Source organism: Conger conger, chromosome 6 (assembly GCF_963514075.1).
Source record: "Conger conger chromosome 6, fConCon1.1, whole genome shotgun sequence".
NCBI classification, from domain to species: Eukaryota; Metazoa; Chordata; class Actinopteri; order Anguilliformes; family Congridae; genus Conger; species Conger conger.
This window is the reverse complement of record NC_083765.1, coordinates 54,699,578-54,717,938: the sequence shown is the minus strand read 5'-3', so window position 1 is coordinate 54,717,938 and position 18,361 is coordinate 54,699,578. Positions and strand designations below refer to the sequence as shown.

General features: G+C 41.0%; 1 protein-coding gene across 1 annotated transcript in view; it reads left to right on the top strand.

The window, feature by feature from the left end:
* The first annotated feature begins 607 nt into the window (after window positions 1-607).
* Window positions 608-18,361, top strand: part of pepd (peptidase D) — a 76,505-nt gene continuing 58,751 nt past the window's right edge. The window contains exons 1-4 of the mRNA XM_061245278.1: window positions 608-725; window positions 2,486-2,669; window positions 4,680-4,807; window positions 12,615-12,678. Coding sequence (XP_061101262.1) covers window positions 709-725; window positions 2,486-2,669; window positions 4,680-4,807; window positions 12,615-12,678 — 393 coding nt within the window. The 5' untranslated portion in view covers window positions 608-708. The remainder of the gene's footprint in view (window positions 726-2,485; window positions 2,670-4,679; window positions 4,808-12,614; window positions 12,679-18,361) is intronic.

The following is an 18,361-nucleotide window of genomic DNA, read 5'->3' as shown; positions in this document are numbered from 1 at the left end:
AATTATGTATTATCCCCGAAACAAGCAGGACCTGAAGATGGCTGCAGTACAGGCCTGGCAGGGAAGATACCCAGTATTGGGTGATGTCTACGCATCATAGACTTCAAGCAGTCATTGCATGCAAAGGATATGCGACCATATAAATATATATATATAATATGTATAGTATATATATATATATAATTGGGACTAGGTACAATAGGTACACAATTTATAAACTGTTCATCTGATATGGAAGAAAATACCATCAAATTAAAGCTGAGTCTGCACTTCAACCAAATTTCATTGTATCCTTTCAAAGCGCTATTATATGGAGCTCACTGAACATGTCATAAAACCATCTGTAATACAAGGAAAAGTAGCCCTTCGAAGTCACTCGATGCATTACCGTTATATGCCTATCAGAGAACAGCGCTGGTACTGTGCAGAGCTGGCCCTCCTTCTGTAACGTTACAAACTACTTTAATTCTGATGCCAGCATGTTGACATTTTCATAGACGTAGATTCATAGATTTTCATATTTCCTATTCTGATATTATGCATCTACAGCATAAATGTGGGTGAAACGCCCAGATGAAATGCAGAACTACTTGGCGTCATTCCGTATCGTCGCCAAAGGTCTGAGCAACGTTACAGGAAGTAAGCTGCCTGGTAAATCAGCTGACAGAGACGGTATGCGTCACATGATACAAGTCCGGGGTAGCAAGCATGTCTTCACGTCAGGAGTAAGTGGAGCTACATCTTTGGTCTTCATATTTTTTTCACTTACAGCTTAAAAACGGTGCATCTTAGTTAAATGAATACAACTTATGAATAACGCGTTGTATGGCTGATGTTATTTTATATCGACGAACCTAGCTGAAGTGCAGTTTTCATATGAATTGGCTAACGTGTTAAATGAGTAGCTAACTTGCAAAGCCTGACTTTTCAACGTTTCTGTTTCGTTTATTTGCTGATTGCTAGTAATAAAAATGTTATTTTAACCGGAAAAAAGCTAGCTGGCCTGCTGATCAGTAAATACTTGAGCTGAGCTTTCCACGTGCTATGCGTTTATTGTCTTTAAAGAACGTATGGTGGTATTGTGGATTTCCTACAACGTGATCATTTTGATTTTGCAGTTTGAACACTGTTTTGCGTGTTTAGTCATGCTGTCATTTTGTTTGTTCATGACACTGATAAAATAACAAGGGTTTATGGACTCGCTAAAATTCCTACAACCCATGTGTACTGTATGAAATGATAGGCTACTATCAAAATGATCCAATCAACCTACTGAATGAGAAGTATAACACATTATCTTAATATATTTTCCATTGTATTTGGCTGTCCATTTTCTTTCAGCGTTTCGCAAGTTCAAGCGAATTCTGGGATTATACCTCTAATAAAATAACTATCAGACATGAACCTTTCAAAGCTTGTTTACCTTAACTTAAAGGTTTTACTGCTAACTTTAATATGTAATGAATATAAATTGTTATTGGTTCAGCTATTTTCCCTGCATAACCTTTGATCGCATAAATTAACTTGATTGCGCAACTTGATTTCTTATGACCAGAGATCACGTTTTATCATGCAAGGCAGAATTTAAAGACTCTTCCCCCTTCTATTCGAATATGTATTACGGCTTTGCCCATGCAACAGTTTCTGTCCAAATGAGGCTAATCTGCACACACAATATTTTCAGGTGTAGCGATTTCATTAAAAAAAAAAGCAATGTCATTTGAGTTGATAACTTTCCCCTGGAGAAGCCTATTGTGTAGGGAATAGTCTCCAGAGAAGCATTGGTTTATGTTTTAAAAATTCCACATAAGCATTCTACAAAATACAAATAAAGTCACAAAAGTACAAATCTAGACATTCTTAATCCTTTAAATCCTTTAAACTGATTTGGAATGAGTGTTATGACAAATACTGGTAATAGGGCGCTCTTATGTACTGTGTGAAAAAGCACTGAAGCACAAAACTAGTACACAAGGTTCTTATTTTTTGGAAAATCATGCACACCCCTCTTCCGAACAACCAAAAACATGTCAATACACATAGTATGCTAGCTTTTTTCAGGTTTGCAGTACATCCAAGTCTGAGCGAAAAAATTATAAAACGACATTAAAGGTGCAATAGGTAAGATTTGTGTGTTAAAACATTGTTACAAGATCATTGTAAATCCCTTACTAGCATTGAAAAGGGCTCTGTGACATGTTGACTCACCCTCTGCCTGTGTTTATAGTCCTTAAATTCGGGTTTCAAAATATGCAGTTGACGGCCCGACACTCTGTACCAAAACATTGTATACAATAATTCAAGCTCATTGGTTGAAAATTGGTTCTAATTGCCACAGCGAATGGCGTTTCGACATCAGCGTGTTTAAAGAGAAGGGGGAGGGATAAACAGTGTTGTGGTTTGAGGGTGTTTGTTGCTGCTATTCCTCTCTTGACCGTTAGAAGTCTGAAATGACCTATTGTACCTATTGATGACCTTGCTGCAGGCCCGTGTACTGGTTGGGAAAGGAAACCCTGAGGGTTTCGGCGGCCCTGTTCGCTGAGAACCGCCGACGCCTCTGCAAGGGCCTGAAGGCCAAGGAAGGCACCGTTCCCAAATCTGTGGTGGTGCTCCAGGGCGGAGAGCAGCGGCAGAGATACTGCACCGATACGGACGAGGTGTTCCGGCAGGTAGAGTCGCGGATTTAAGCCTACGTCTCCTCTTTTTTTTTTGCCATTATTTTGCATTCTGTTCTGCATTACGGAACAGAATGGCAGAATGTTAAACCATTTTAAAAAATTGCTGTTTGATCAAGCACCTTGTAAAATGTCCAGTTTGCTAACCCACACGGCTGCCCCTTCGTAAGAGACCCATGTCTGGATCTAAGGCATTGGCCACTGAAACTTGATTAAATTGAAGATTGGATAGACTATTATTTCCGAGTCTGTAGCAAAAATGTCTTGGAAAACCTTCTCCTGTCAGAAAAAGGTATATGTGTTCTCTGACCCCATTTATATTGTAGCTGAAAAAAAAAAGTGGTTTCTGGCTCCTAAAAAACCCGCAAAGTTGTTGCAATGCTATTATTCACCACAACCTTACAGCAATGTGGTAGAAGCTGCAATAGCATTTCTGGGTAGCTGACACATTTGTTTTCTAACAAAGCGGCCAAATCTGTGGGGTTAAAGTGCATGAAGGGATGTGGGATTCATAGATGTTTCAATGCAGTTTTATTTTGGTTAGGATATCGGTTAGGGACGGCTCTACACCAGCGTTGGCGCTGTAGCATCGGTGTAATATCCAATGCGGACACTGGAGACGTGCGCACCCCCAATATCTGAGCGAGCCTTTTCTGTCCCCCACAATGTTTTGCCTCTGCATTGAAACGGCGCCCTGTCAACCAAACAGAAACAGGGTGCGAGAAAACTAAGAATTCTATTGCCAAGCCATTACTGGCAAGCATAGGCTCGGCTTATTCTATTCCAGCACTAATCAACTCCTTGCAGGCCGCAGTGTCTGCAGGCATTTGCTTCAGCCGTGCGCTACACCACCTGATTTCAGTAATGATATTATTATATAAACCAAGGAGGTAAAATAATGAGTGAAATCAGGTGGTGTAGCGCACGGTAGGAGCAAATACCTGCAGACACTGCGACCCACAGAATGTGGGGTTGAGTAGCACTGTTCTATACCATCAATTAAAAAAAAAATCTGATTCAGGGCTGCTCATTTTAATTTTATTTATGTATTTTTGTTTTTTATTGCAATAGCCTCCAAACATGCGCAAAATTCTTATGAAATCACCGGTGATAGCCTCCTTTCTTTTAAAGCAGTATTGTCTTCTCTTCTGATAATATGCAGAGATTGCTGGGAAACATGTATGCGAATATTGGTGTCCCATCTCAAGTGACTATTTGTTGTGATGATATAGCTAACCATAACCAGTTTTGCCGGTAAAGTTTTAACGTCAGCAACAGCTAGTAGATAGGTAGGAAAACAGCAAAGACAAGTTAATTTGCTTTGCTGTAAGCTAGTTTCATTGATAAAACATTATCAAAGCACCGAACCAGTGATTAAAAAATATAGTGTCACACCAAACCAGTATCCCGCAATGCTAACTCTTATTGATATGTCATGGTTAGAATCTTTAGTTCTTAGTTAACTGAACCGTCACTGGTGTTTGTTTTACTCACTGAAGCTTTACATGCCGTTTTGGAATGTTTTACTCATATTAATCATGTTTATCAATCATTAAGTTGTACATTGTACTTGAATAATGTGAGGGCGACATTGGCTCAGGAGGTAAGAGCAGTCGTCTGGCAGTTTGCCGGTTCGATCCCTGAGCAACCACCACTTTTTCCTGCTGAGCTGGTTATTTGGCAGTTGGTGCTGGTTGGCAGCCTATTGCCATTGGTGTATGAGTGATTGTGTGTGAGTGGGTGAATGAGAAGCATGAATTGTACAGCACTTTGGATAAAGGCGCTATGTAAATGCAGACCATTTAACATTTACTGTGAAACCAAATTTGAATTTGTCACTATATAAGTAAATAAATTAAATTAAAAGTACAAAAAATAAATCTATAAATTTCTGTGGATGAGTGTCTGTGAGACACCTAAATAAAGTTAGGTAGTCTCTCAATACATGTACCTCTTTGAAGGGGTCACCACTGTACTGAACTGCCGTTGCTTTTTGGAACACAGGAGTCCTTCTTCCACTGGGCCTTTGGGGTGACAGAGGCTGACTGCTTCGGTGCCATCGACGTCGACACCGGGAAGTCCATCCTGTTCGTACCCAAGCTGCCAGACAGCTACGCAACCTGGATGGGAAAGTGCGTGACTCTTTCTGTGGCTCAGCTCAGTTGTGTGCCATTATGTTGCTAATGATAATTATGATGGTTACATTGTTGTTCTGTTGATCATTGACATTTTCTCAGTCTAACAGATATTTTAATATTGTTTATATGTAGTTAGTCGCTAATGTCTTCTTGAATGTGTTTGTTTGCTAATGCTGTCCCACAGAATGTACGGTGTTATGGCCCGACATATCTTATTTTTACTGTCTTACTGTAATAGCCAGAGAAAGAAAGATCTCACATCATTTCAGCCTATTATATGTGACATTCTGTAATTTGCAGCAGAATTGAGATTCTGCTCAGTCTTTTTAGCAGAGATCATTGTGCTGCAAAATGGCCTTTGAACATTTATGATCTCCATTGTAGCTCAACAGTCAGCAATGTTGCAGTTCAGTTTTCTTTCTGCCCCAGTTGATTAGCTCCAGGGAACTGGAAAAAAACATATCTGTATTGCTTACAGTCACTGGCCACATTATTAGTTCATCCGGCTTGTTACGCAAATTGCCTACTCTTCCAAACAGCGAATCATGTGGCTGCAAAGTGGTTACATTTTTTGAGTTATGGTGCCAGACACGGTGGTTCCCACATCTTAGAATGGGCTGCCCTCCTGGGAATTATGCCTACTATAGTCTCTAGAGCATACAGGGTATTGTGCTGTTGACAAGAAACATCCACTACTGTGGCAGAAAACACTGTGTCAATGGAGGTCAAATGAGAATGGGCAGACGCGTTAAAGCTACGTAACAGAAAGACCACAAATGCTGAAATAACAGCCTTTTTACAATAGTGTTGTGCTGAAGCGCATCTCTGAGTGCACAACACGTCAAACGTTGAAGCGGATGTCATGTTGGCTAAGAACATTAAGATGAGGCTACGGTGACCGTGCGATTGCCGAAACTGGACGATTGAAGATTTATAAAAACGCTGATGGGTCTACTGCATCATGTCTGTATTTGACATGAAGAGCATGAGTCCATAGGCTCATCCTGCCTTGTGTGCAGGCTGTTGGTTGTGGTGTAATTGTGTGGGGAACGTTTTCTTGGCTCTGGCGCACATTAGACCTCTTAACACAAATACATTAGCAGTAGGAAAGAGGTGGGCATTGTTGGACTGAATGGCCTGTTCTCATCAATCTGTTATGTTTCGATCAATTGAGCATCAGTTGAATGTTACATCATATCTAAGTGTTGTTGCTGACCATGTGCATCCCTTTATGGCCACAGTCTACCCTTTTCCAAATGGATAATTCCAGCAGTATAATGCGGCATTACGCAACACATTCATCTCTGCGAGAACTGCGTGATGCTATCGAAATCAGCATGGACCAAAATTTCCAGTACCTTGTTGAATCCATGTTGTGAAGAAATTAGGCTGTTATTGAGACAAAACAGGGTCCTACCAGGTACTAGGTAGCATACCTAATAAAGTGGCCTGTGATTGGGTATGGTTATCTCTCTAGTATGAGGCATGATTTGCTCTCCACTTATTTATATGCAGGTATTTTCTGAACTCTCTCTGATGGGATTGTGTTCGCCTAATTATTCCCCCACTGACTACACACATAGCGCTTTGAGTGTGGTAGTGCTTAGAGAAGCTTGGCTGCTGGTGGGTGGTGCATAATTCAGTTTTTATATTTTCATCCAGTTCTTATATCAATGCAGAAACGCACAGACCAAAGCTATTGATATAATTTTAATATTAAATAAGGCCGTGGTTAAGGCTGTTATTATGTGAGTGACTGCAGTAAACGAGGCAGTAAATCATGAGAGTCCATCCAAACAGGCCTAGGCAGAGCATGGAGGTTTTTTCTATGAAGTTGGGCTTTGCACTACAAAGAGCTTTGTTCTTTTCCAGAAATGGTGCATTTGTCATACTGCTAATTGAACATTGTTTTTAGCGTTTTCTGTTTGTTTGTAGCTCTGACACTGGTCATGTACCAAAATCCACCCACGTATATTAACCGGGGGAAAACTGCTTGGACATAACAAACAAAACCCATATGCCAAGAAATTAAACTGTTGAATGATATTTTTATTTATTTACAAAATGAGCAAAAGACACAAGCGGTCCATGGAGGCAGAGGAGGTTGTACCTCCTCCGCTGATAGCCAAGAAAGAGATAAAAAGAAAACAAAATCTCTTACTTATTTTTATTCCAAAAAAAAAAAAAAAAAGAAATCCACTATTGAAATTCAGATTTAAACCAAATCATCTGCAGACAAGAGGGGAAAGGGCAGGATAGTGGTGGTGCTGTGGGGGTGAGGAGGACCATAGAGTTCAGAAGGAGGAGCATAGAGTTCAGAAGGAGGAGCATAGAGTTCAGAAGGAGGAGCATAGAGTTCAGGAGGAGGACCATAGAGTTCAGAAGGAGGACCATAGAGTTCAGTGAGGAGGACCATAGAGTTCAGAAGGAGGACCATAGAGTTCAGAGAGGAGGACCATAGAGTTCAGTGAGGAGGATGGAAATCTCACTGTGCCTCGGTGAAAGGGGGTCTTCTTATATCAGTCTGATTTACTCATTTATTTTCAGTTGTAATATGTTGCTGGCTAAAACATGTAAAATTATGCTTCAGAGGAGGCTAGCCTCCCTTTCCAATCAACAAGTTTAGTACTTGGCGCATCCACCTCTTGCCAGGATAACAGCATGGAGCCTTTTCCTGTAATGCTTGACAAGGTTAAGGAACACCATTCCTCTATGCAGATCAAGACCCTTCACATTCTTGGGTTTCTGCTTATCAACTGCCCAAATATTTTTGATTGGATTGAGGTCCGGCACCTAAGATGGCCATTGTAGAACATTGATTTTGTTGTCAAGGTACCATTTATGTGTGGATTTTTAGGGTCATTGTCTTGCTGGAAAGTCCACAGCCAAGGTACAATAAGGTTGGTGGTTCAAACCCCGGTTTAGCCACAATAAGATCCGCACAGCTGTTGGTCCCTTGAGCAAAGCCCTTAACCCCACATTGTTTCTTGGGTACCATGTGGTGGTTGCCCACTGCTCCTAAGTAACTAGAATGTGTGAATTGCAGAGGACAAATTACATCACAGGTTTCAATAAAGTATATCTTATCTTATCTTATAAATGGAGAGCCCTTGGAACACTGGTAAATCTTCCAAGATTGGCCTGTCTTATAATATTTCTCAAGGGTGCCACGACAACTCATCCAGGAAGTCACAAAAGATACCAGAAGAACATCCAAATAATTGCCTCTCTCCCCTCTGTTAAGCTCTGCTCTTGACTCCACAATATGAAAGAGACCAAAAAAGAGGCAAAATGCAATTCAAGGGAGTGTAGCAAGGCAGAAAACACTGCAAACCAAGAGAAACATTCATGCACATTTGGGAAAAAGAGCACCTGGATGATCCACAAGCTGTACCAGAAAAAAGGGGAATGTTCAGCCATCTATACGTGAGCTAAAAGTGAAGCGTAATTTGGTTTTGCAGCAAGACAATGATCTAAAAAACAACAGCAAGTCTACGTCTGAATGGCTAAAAAGAAACACAATGAAAGTGGGTTCTTCAGGATTCCTCCTCTGACCCGAAACATGTGCACACAGAAAGAAAGGAAAATTAATACCACAGTACCTGTCCTAAGCAATATCACACAAAAAGGCAAAATAAATGAAACCATATAAATAGGGCATGTAGAACAGGAAAAAACAGCAGTGCAGGAACAGGACTGTAACACTTTTGAGACCACTATGAGCTCTTATTTCTTGTCAGCTTGCTGTTAATAAATGGCTATTGCTGTTGCAGTTTAGCCATATACCTCTTAACCCCTTAAGTATTGGCCCTTTTGTTGACACAAGCTTAAAAATGACATACCCAAAATAAAATAGTTACTATTCTCGAACCCTTTGACTACAGGTGTAATCTTAGTCTCTTCTGAAAGGTAACCCTTTGGGGTTTGTTTTCAAAGAGTCAGAATTCCAGTTACAGAAGCTCAAACACAGTGGAAGTGGAAGCTTTATTTCTCCGAGAAAAGATTTTCTGTTTTTGTCTTGATACCGATTATTGTAGCTGTGCCTTGTGCGCTTAGAAACACAATGGAGCCAAGTCACAACACTGGAGAAATCCAAATTCAAATTTGAGGATAATCTCATAAAAAAAGAGAATTTCTGCAAATCTATGTCTACGTAGTTTTCCTAAAAGGACATTTGAAGATTCCAAAAGGATACATGGAGAGTAAATTATATTATGGGTCTTATGAGTTGTAAAATGCTGCATTTTGTTTACTGAACTATACAACACTTTTTATCCTGAAAAAAACTGTTTGCACTTCCCCCGCTTGTCCGCTTGTCTCAAGAACGGTTTTTGCCACTGCGTGCATATTGAAAATGCTACAGTTTTGTTATGCAGGTGAAAAAATGCTGTGTTGTTTCTTGCATGCCAAACAAATTATACACCTTTGGAAACATAATGTCATTTTTACCATCCACCTTTTACAAAATAAGGAACTGTTGTCGCTAAAGCAACGGCATGTTAAAATAGCTTATACGGACCGAACTGTGAGTTTTAATGCTTTCAAATGGTATATCCTGTTACCGTAGTGATTTAAGATTTTAGGCTGAAAACCCCAGGGCTTCAGGGGTTAAAGAGAACCAAAACACCAGTCTGTCTCCACCCACTTCGCAAATTTAAAGCCGCTAATTGATGTCCAGAGTGAGAGGGGGAGGAAGGAGGGGCAATTGGACCAGTCCGCACCGCATCGTAGGCACATAGGAGTTAATGAACTACTAAAGAAAGATAGAAAATGGAACTGGAATGTAACAGGGAAAAATAAATAATGTAGGGGAAGGGATCCAGGCGAAAGGAAACAAAACCTTTTTGAAGCACTAAATGGCTTCTTTTTTTCTTTTTTTTATGCTGTGGTAAATGGCTCTCTTCTTTGCATGAAATGCGGTGCCACAGCTTAATTTCATTTTTGTTTCTTTTAACGATATGGCTAATGCGATAGAAGGCTTTAGAACGCAGAAAAAGTGAATTAGTGTTTATTTCAATTAAATTCAATTTCAGTTAAAGGAATACTTTGAAGGTGGCTATGAAGGTGAAGTGCTGTTATGCCGCTATATCTGATTACAAGCTGGGAATATAAGAGAAGGGAGTGTATGTAAGAGAATGATTCTCCGTCTCTAGCAGTCCTCTTTCCCAGCCTGCATGTGGGGATAATTTATTTGCCAGACCTCTTTGGTCATGCATATTTATTGAGCTAGTTTTCCCTCCCAGAAAAAATGAAATGAAGCCATGAAAAATCCTCCCTGCAACTTATATCTACCTATGGAGTGATGTCTCCAGGTACCTCCTGAAGTAATTGAATAGAGTGAATTTGCACAAAGAAGCTGAGCGAGGGCTTTGATGAAGCAGCAGAGTGAGAGGCAGGCAGCAGCTATGTTTTCAGGAATGAATGAACAACCTTGTGCAGTTGTTTTCTTTTCCTGCGTATCTGCAACAACTATTCAGCACTAAGTCTGACGTCTTTATAAAGCACATCAAAGAATGAGGTAAATATGTGATTTTAATAACGCACATGACTCCTACTCAGCTGCAGATCACATTGCTGATATGTGACGGCTGGTGTAAACAGGGGCAGGTTTAAAGCTGTTACTATACCAACCGTAGCCAATTAAAGTGCAGTTTTTATATCTGTATTTTTATAAGTGGCTTGTGTTCCTCCAAGAGAACTGTGTGGGAGAGAAAATGCTTAACTTCTTGCTATAGCGCTGTTGGGTTGACTGAGCTGTACCCCGGTTGGTGTTGACTCTGATACCGATACCAGCTTTGGTACCTTGATATCGATATAGATATCGATAAATCCCACATAACCATGAATTTCTCATCAAATTAAATGTAAATGTAAAATGTAAAAATGAATAAAATATCTGAAACAAAACCAGAAATAAAGTCACTCAAGATCTGGCCAAACTATCTTGCTTTATATAATTTATTCAGTTTGTATTTGTGAAATTGGACTAGGGAAAGAACGGTTTTCAATATATAACATTGTCAGATTAATGAAATAGGACCAAGTCCTTATCCTTGTTGTAGCCTTAGCACTTGAAATTGTACTTCCCTCCTGGGTCTTTCAGTGCACTAGTCCCTGGTTATGGTTTTGCACTTTCCATTTCGTTGTACGTCGCTCTGGATAAGAGCATCTGATAAATGCCAGTAATGTAATGTAATGGGAAGGGAGTCTGAATTAGCTTGCCTGTGAGCATAATCAACTGCACTGCAACCATCAGACCATCAAAATTCCTTTACACTTGTCAGGTATCTACAGTAGCTGTGATTATCACACCTGTCAGGGCGATTGTTGGGCTGATTCTTTGCTAGTTTTTAGGCGTGTCACAGGGTTACTATTTACTATTACTATTCAACCTTTCGTACAAACTGATCTCATCCTGTTTTACATTTACATTTTTGTCATTTGGCAGAGCGACTTACAAGTGCATAGGCTCTTCCACAAGTTAAAGCATCACATCCATAACTAGTAAAATACACATGAAGTGTTGTTCTAAACATACAGTCATCATAAGTGCAATTTTTTTTTGGGGGGGGGGTTAGACAAGAGGGATAGGGATATCAGAAAGGGGGGGGGGAATCAGGAGGTAGGATTAAGGTACAGTTTGAAAAGGTGTGTTTTTAGTCTGCGTCGAAATAAGGGGAGGGATTCTGCTGTCCTGACAGTGGTAGGCAAGTCATTCCACCACTGAGGAACCAGAACGGAAAACAGGCGTGAACGTGCAGCTCGACCGCCAGGTGCTCGTAGTGAGGGAACCATAAGGCGTCCAGAGCTGGCAGACTGGAGTGGTCTAACTGGGGAGTAGGGAGTGATTAAGGATTGTATGTGGGGCAGTCCCCTTAGCAGCCTGAAATGCCAACACTAGGGCCTTGAATCGAATGCGTGCGGTAATAGGAAGCCAGTGGAGGCCAATGAGGAGCAGGGTGACATGAGCCGACCTGGGCTGACTGGTGATCAGGCGGGCTGCAGCATTCTGGACCAGCTGGAAGGGCTTGATGGCACAAGCTGGGAGACCGCCTATTCATTAATGTCATTAATGTACCTTTATTAACAAGTGTGCCAACAATATGAATAATCACTCGGCAGGTAAAAATACAGTTACTCTATGTTCTTCTGATTATGTTAGCAAGATTAAACCAATTACATATATTTGGTTGTGTAGTACAGCCATATTTCACTTTGAGCATCCTGCTTTTCTTCAGGTTGGAGGCCGTCTACTGCCACAACCAGCTGTCCTTCATTTACTCGCACACAAACACACACACAGTCACTGGCAACGAGGCCTACTACGTCATCTTCCCTTCCGCCCTTAATGGAGCAGTATTATTTTTCCAATGAATGCCATTTACTTGCAAAGCAATGTCATGCATGTTTTAAAAAATGATTAAATTCTTTCCTTTTTTAGCACTGGTATACTGCTGTTATTTTATGAATAATTCTGAAAATGCCTTGAATGGGTGAAACAAGGTTTTGCTTTGTTGTGGGGAGGTTACAAAAAAAAACTAACTTGCTGCTCTGTGTGGCCTGAACAATGTGTAGCCTCTGATCTCTCTTCCCCTGCTAAAGAGGAAAATGGGCGGAATAATGATGTGGATACAATACAGTATGTCCATTTCATTTTGTCAATATACTCCAAGACTTGCACCCAGACTTACAGATTTGAATACCTGAGGGCCTAGTTCACTTTTCCAACCGCTGTTAAATGGCTCTCACAAACTTCCCCCATGCCAGATTACTGAAGTGCATTTCATTTGTTTGTTGTCAGGATCCATCCCCGGGAGCACTTCAAAGAGAAGTATGGGGTTGATGAAGTTCAGTACAGCAGTGATGTAAGTGAGCCCTATACGTATGTCTGTCTGCTTGTGTGCATACAGCTGTTGTCGGATGCATGTATACTTGCATGTCTGTCTGCTTGTGTGCATACGGCTGTTTGTCGGATGCATGTATACTTGCATGTCTGTCTGCTTGTGTGCATACGGCTGTTTGTCGGATGCATGTATACTTGCATGTCTGTCTGCTTGTGTGCATACGGCTGTTTGTCGGATGCATGTATACTTGCATGTCTGTCTGCTTGTGTGCATACGGCTGTTGTCGGATGCATGTATACTTGCATGTCTGTCTGCTTGTGTGCATACAGCTGTTTGTCGGATGCATGTATACTTGCATGTCTGTCTGCTTATGTGCATACGGCTGTTTGTCGGATGCATGTATACTTGCATGTCTGTCTGGCTTTTTATAAGCACGAGCCTGCTCCGATGTTTGACTGAATTATATTTATACGTAATTTTGTGTCTGTTTTTATGTATTGCCAAGGTCATCCAAATATGGGCATTTATTTTGGGTGGTGTTTCCATAAAAAGTTTCAAAGAGTAAAGTAGTGGTTATTAGGCAGGGAGAATGGGTCTCAGCACATTGACAGAAAGTTTGCCAGACTAATTTTCACCTCTTATTCTGAGCCAAACCTGTTTTCATATGACAGCTTCTGTATTGCTCCTCCTTGGGTTTCTAATCCATGAAATGGGTATTTATAACTGAACACTGCAGAAGACCCTGCACATTCTCTGCAAATTGCCTTTAAAAATGTATGAAGTGTTTTTTTAAGGTCTATGTGCACAAATATTTCAAAAGACAGAAGATGCATCACATTTACAAGCATAATGGTTTGTATACAGTGAGCTCCATATGTCTTGGGACAAAGACATATTTTTTCTTGATTTGGCTCTGTACTCCACAATTTTAATACATTTTAATGTGTGATCAGGCAAGTGACATATGGTTAACCCCTTAAGGGCTGGGCCAGTGTGGGTTGTTTTTTTTTGTTGCATTAATTCCCTTTTTCATGGTGCAATTTTCAATCACTATGGTAACAGGATATACCGCTTGAAAGCATTAAGACTCACAGTTCTATCTGTATATACTATTTTAAGATGCCATTGCCATTAGTGACAACAGTTCCCCATTTTGTAACATGTGGGTGGTAAAACAAGCATGGGGGGACCTCACTTTCTCTGCATTTTGAAAATCCACATACTACAAGAAATAAGGTCATGTCAGTGTTTTGTTGTTGTTTTTTTACGAGAAGGGTGTGCTCACTTGGAGAATCGTCAATACACAATGTCCAGTGTTTACTTGAAATTTCTCTGGAGGAATTATCATTGTTGTCCATTTCGCCGATGTATGCTTCTACAGAAGTACTTGTACGTAGAAATGCTACGTACGTAGGATCTGAACCAAATCTCCCTTTTTCTGATCTTATGCCTGCCATAAGAAAAGCAAAAACCGCAAATGGAGATGGATTTTCTATTTATTTCCCACCATGTAAAGACTGTTTCCACAAGTGAAGCTGACGAGCATTACAGAAACTGTGACTGAGTTTCTTCACTTCCATCATTTCCTCCTTTCTTTACTGCCACGGAATCTGTCTTTTTAAATATTTGTGTGCTAAGTTTTAAAGACAATTTGCCGAGTAATCAGGAGCTTCTGCACTGTGCCTGGTAATTGTAATTTCTCTGCATTTCTCTAAACTTTCTTCTGTGAACCCTTCCAGTCATGATCGAATATAATTTTCGCTCATGCTTTTACTTTTGATAGAAGAGAAGGATTTACTCTCGACATTAAAATATGGGCTTTATTGTACTGCATCGCAAATCTGTAATCAACCATGTCTGTAATTATACAGTACAAGGAATGTGATCTTTCAATCAAACTTAAACCAACAGTGCTCAGTCTTGCTGCGGTTCGGCCAAATGCCACGGTTTGCGGGAGACATTTTATTCTCCACGCCTCGGTCTCCTCCCGTCTGCTATTCCCCTCGGTCCACCCTTGTTTATTCAGAACAGGATGACCGTCACACTCCAGAGGTGACCATTTGTAGGCGGATGAGGGATAGTCTAGACATGACTCCCAAACGCTCTCTTGACGGCCCCGGCACGAGGAGACATTCTGGGGGGAAGCTGCATTACTCCACTCAGTACTCTCCGGAGAGGGCCTGGTGAGCCGCAGTAAAACATACACGGCATCTGCTCCCTCCCCAGAGACCAGAGGCACTCACATCTCGCCAGTGGGCCTGCAACTTCCCTGACAGATTCCGGTGCAGGTTTGAAATGTCTCTCCTTGGCAGCTTTTGGTCTTGCCTGGTAAGCAGTTAATGGGGAATGCGCTTGTGGACTGCCCCCACCTGGACTGCGGGTGCAGAGAGTGGCGCAGTCTCTCTGCGGTGTCGCTGGGGTAAGATGGTCGCTTTTGCCCAGGCACCCGGGTGTGTAAGATGGCGTAAGAGAGTCAATGAGCGCAGACCTTATCTTTATTATCTGGGAGGATTTCTTGAAGAATCTTTACGTGACCCCATACTTTTTCACAGAATTTCCTATTTCCACTGGTCTTTTTTATAAATGGATTTAAATTGGGGGTTTTTTTTTTCTGAGATACCTCTGTCATTCCAGGGAAAGGGAATTTATGCACATAAACATTTTCAGATTATCAACTGGAGAAAATAGCTTGAATATCATCACTCCTTGAAAAAGCCAAAAGCAAACACGCTTTGGCCTATGTTGAAGTTGATGATGTAAATATAAACTTACATTTAAATTAAATGCGTCTCCATTCTCTTGCTTGTTCTGCTGAATTCACAGTCAGTTGGTGGACTCAAATTATTGGCTGCTTCATGTCAGTGAGGGTGAAACTGTTGGTTTGTTCTCTACATCAAATGCATAATTGATCTTTTTTTAAGCCTGCCAGTTACCAATTAATTTCATCATGTTCCGTGTTTCCTATAAGGTCTTTTGGATAACGATTCCCTTAAATTGTCATTTTTTTGTAAAATAAATCTTTGTCATGATATCCCCTCAAAAATCCGTAAACATCACATTACAGTTTGATGAATCTTACAGGTGGCAAAGTGGAACACTGATGTTATGTTGAACAATCTTGTTGACTTAAGTAATACCTCCAATCTGGATGCACAAATACACAAGCCTGGGAATGTATGCAGGTTGGTATTAATCCTTCACATTTGAATAATCGTGCCGGAAGATAGCCTGGTTTGATAGTCTGTGTTGTCACACGTTAGATTTATGTGAAGGCGGCATGTCTGCCTCATTTTAGGCTGTAAAAAAAACGGATTCAAATCTCATCTCACACCAGTGGCTCTGAAGCAGGAGCATATGTTTTTGCTTTATTATATTTAGTATACTTGATCTAGTCTAACCAAGTGTGGGAGTGTATGCAGTACAGCCAATACAGTTTTACTCCTCTTTTCCTCCAAGTTGGAATGCCCAACTCAAGCATGTCTGTGCCCATTGCATCAACCTCCGTCAATTTAGGAGAGCAGAGTTTTCTCTGAAACTTGTCAAGCTTCTGCTTTTCTGTTCTCTCGGCTGTCTAGTTAAGCTTGCGCCTACGTTGTGTCAGAAGAGGACTCTGCATGCTTAGCTTGTGGGAGTCCAAAAAAGTTGGTAACTTAGGTGCGGAAATGTGAACGTCTCTTTTATACCCCCCGCTACGAGTCCGCAGGCCACAGCTGGCAATTTCACAGTCGTCCACCGAATTAATCCGAGATGTCCTGGGTCAGGTGCCTCCCACCCTACACGCACACACACCCTGGCCTCCCTCTTAGGTGTTCGGATCTGTCCAAATATGGCTCAAAGTCTCTGAAGGAAGAGTAAATCTTAGGTCATTGAAGTTTCCACATCAAAAGCTAAGTAAACTTTTTGTGTAGCCTCTATGGCTTTTAACGATTGCTCACTTAGTCAGACCCCCTAGCACTTCTCAAATTCACTTTGCCAAACCCTTCAATACAGTGTTTTATCACTCATTTTTACCATGTCCTGGAGACTTTTTCTGAACCTCTCCCAATTATGAATGTTTTTGAGCAGAGAAATTTCTCTTATAACCTATATTATCATATGATGCAGGAATAAAGTACTGTCCAGAACTAGACTGCTTGGGGTTGCAGTTCAGTTTATTTTCCAACACCCTTCTTTTTTAGGGAGTGGCAGCTGTGTTGCAGTAGTGAAGTCTTCTGGTCATTACGTACTTAGTAGAGCGGAGACAACACCTTGCATATTTCAAGCAGGTGTTCTCACACCCAGATAACACCCGGTTGATGTCAGTTATCAGAGCACTGTTACTCAAGGCAGCCTGTTGCGTAGTGGCTAAGGTACATGACTGGGACCCGCAAGGTTGTGGTGTGACCACATTGCTCCAGGGCTCCTGCTTAGTCTAATCAACTATTAGTCGCTTTGGATAAAAGCGTCAGCCAAATAACATGTAATTTAAATTTAATAATGATGACTACTTTCTCAGAGCACAATATCCATCAGTCACCATCTAAACCCAGCTGTGATATGGGATATTTTGGGATGATGCCTGAGAGATTTTATTTTATTTTTTCCCCACTTCGGTCAATGAACCGCAAGTTGGCTTTCTCGTGGAAGTGTGATGTCATATTCCTCTGCAGAATTTCAGATTAGTAGATAACAAGGCATGTGCATGCTGTGACCCAGCACTCTTTATTAAGTGACTTTGCATGGGTGTTAGCATTTTGCGCTTTGCCCCTGCAAGCATTCATTCTGGTGTCTCGCTGGGTCTTTCTTATTCTTCTGGGCTTTGTGACAGTTCTGTTAATGGAGTTATGTCTAAGGCGAGAAGACGCCATTCTGTTAACAGAGCTATGGGTGAAGCAGCACCTTGCTGAATGCAGACACAAATCCTCTTTTATGACTGTGCCGGCTCTGGCCTTCAGCACTGCCCTGTTATCTTTGCCGATGAAATAACTTGTGCTTGCTGTCTTTTTTTTTTTTGGTGAATTGTCTCTACAGCAGTTGCTGAGTTTGTGGTTTGTTTTATGTCCAACCTTTGCCTCTCACAGTAAATTTAGTAGCCAAGGTCCCACTCTTTCATGTGCCTGCCAGACCCAGTATCACTTTGCAACATACCGTGTGCTCCCTGGATAGAGAACAGTCTGGCCATTCAGGAGTGTAGTCTATTAGGACAATGAACTCACTACTGAGGGAGGGACATTTTGTCACGATTATCTCCTATCTGTCTGAAGACAGCTGAACAATGTTATATGTGTCTTCAGACATAATAAAACAATATCTCCAGATGTTCCCAGATTTCAACTGAATGGTTTTATGGCGGAGATAAATTTGCACCATAGGTCACCCTGGATAATTGAGCACATAACATGGCTGTGTGTACATGCAAAGCATGTGTTTTTCTCATTAAGGTTAGGAGTCACATCAGTATGCTCTCTCACTCTGGGTCTCTCCTGTGCTTTAGACCAACAAGCACAGCTGGCCCAGAACAGGAAATGTGTCACCGTGGTCATCTACACGGATGTAGCTAACCTGCTTTGAGAGTTCTGCTGTATCAGCAAGTATGCATAGTCTGGTTTGATTAGATCCTCTGAGAATTTAGGTACAGAAATGTCTGGAATTTTGAAATGCATATAGGAATTTGAAAATTTGTTTGAACCCTGTAATTGAAAACTTGCTCGTAATGTTTATAATT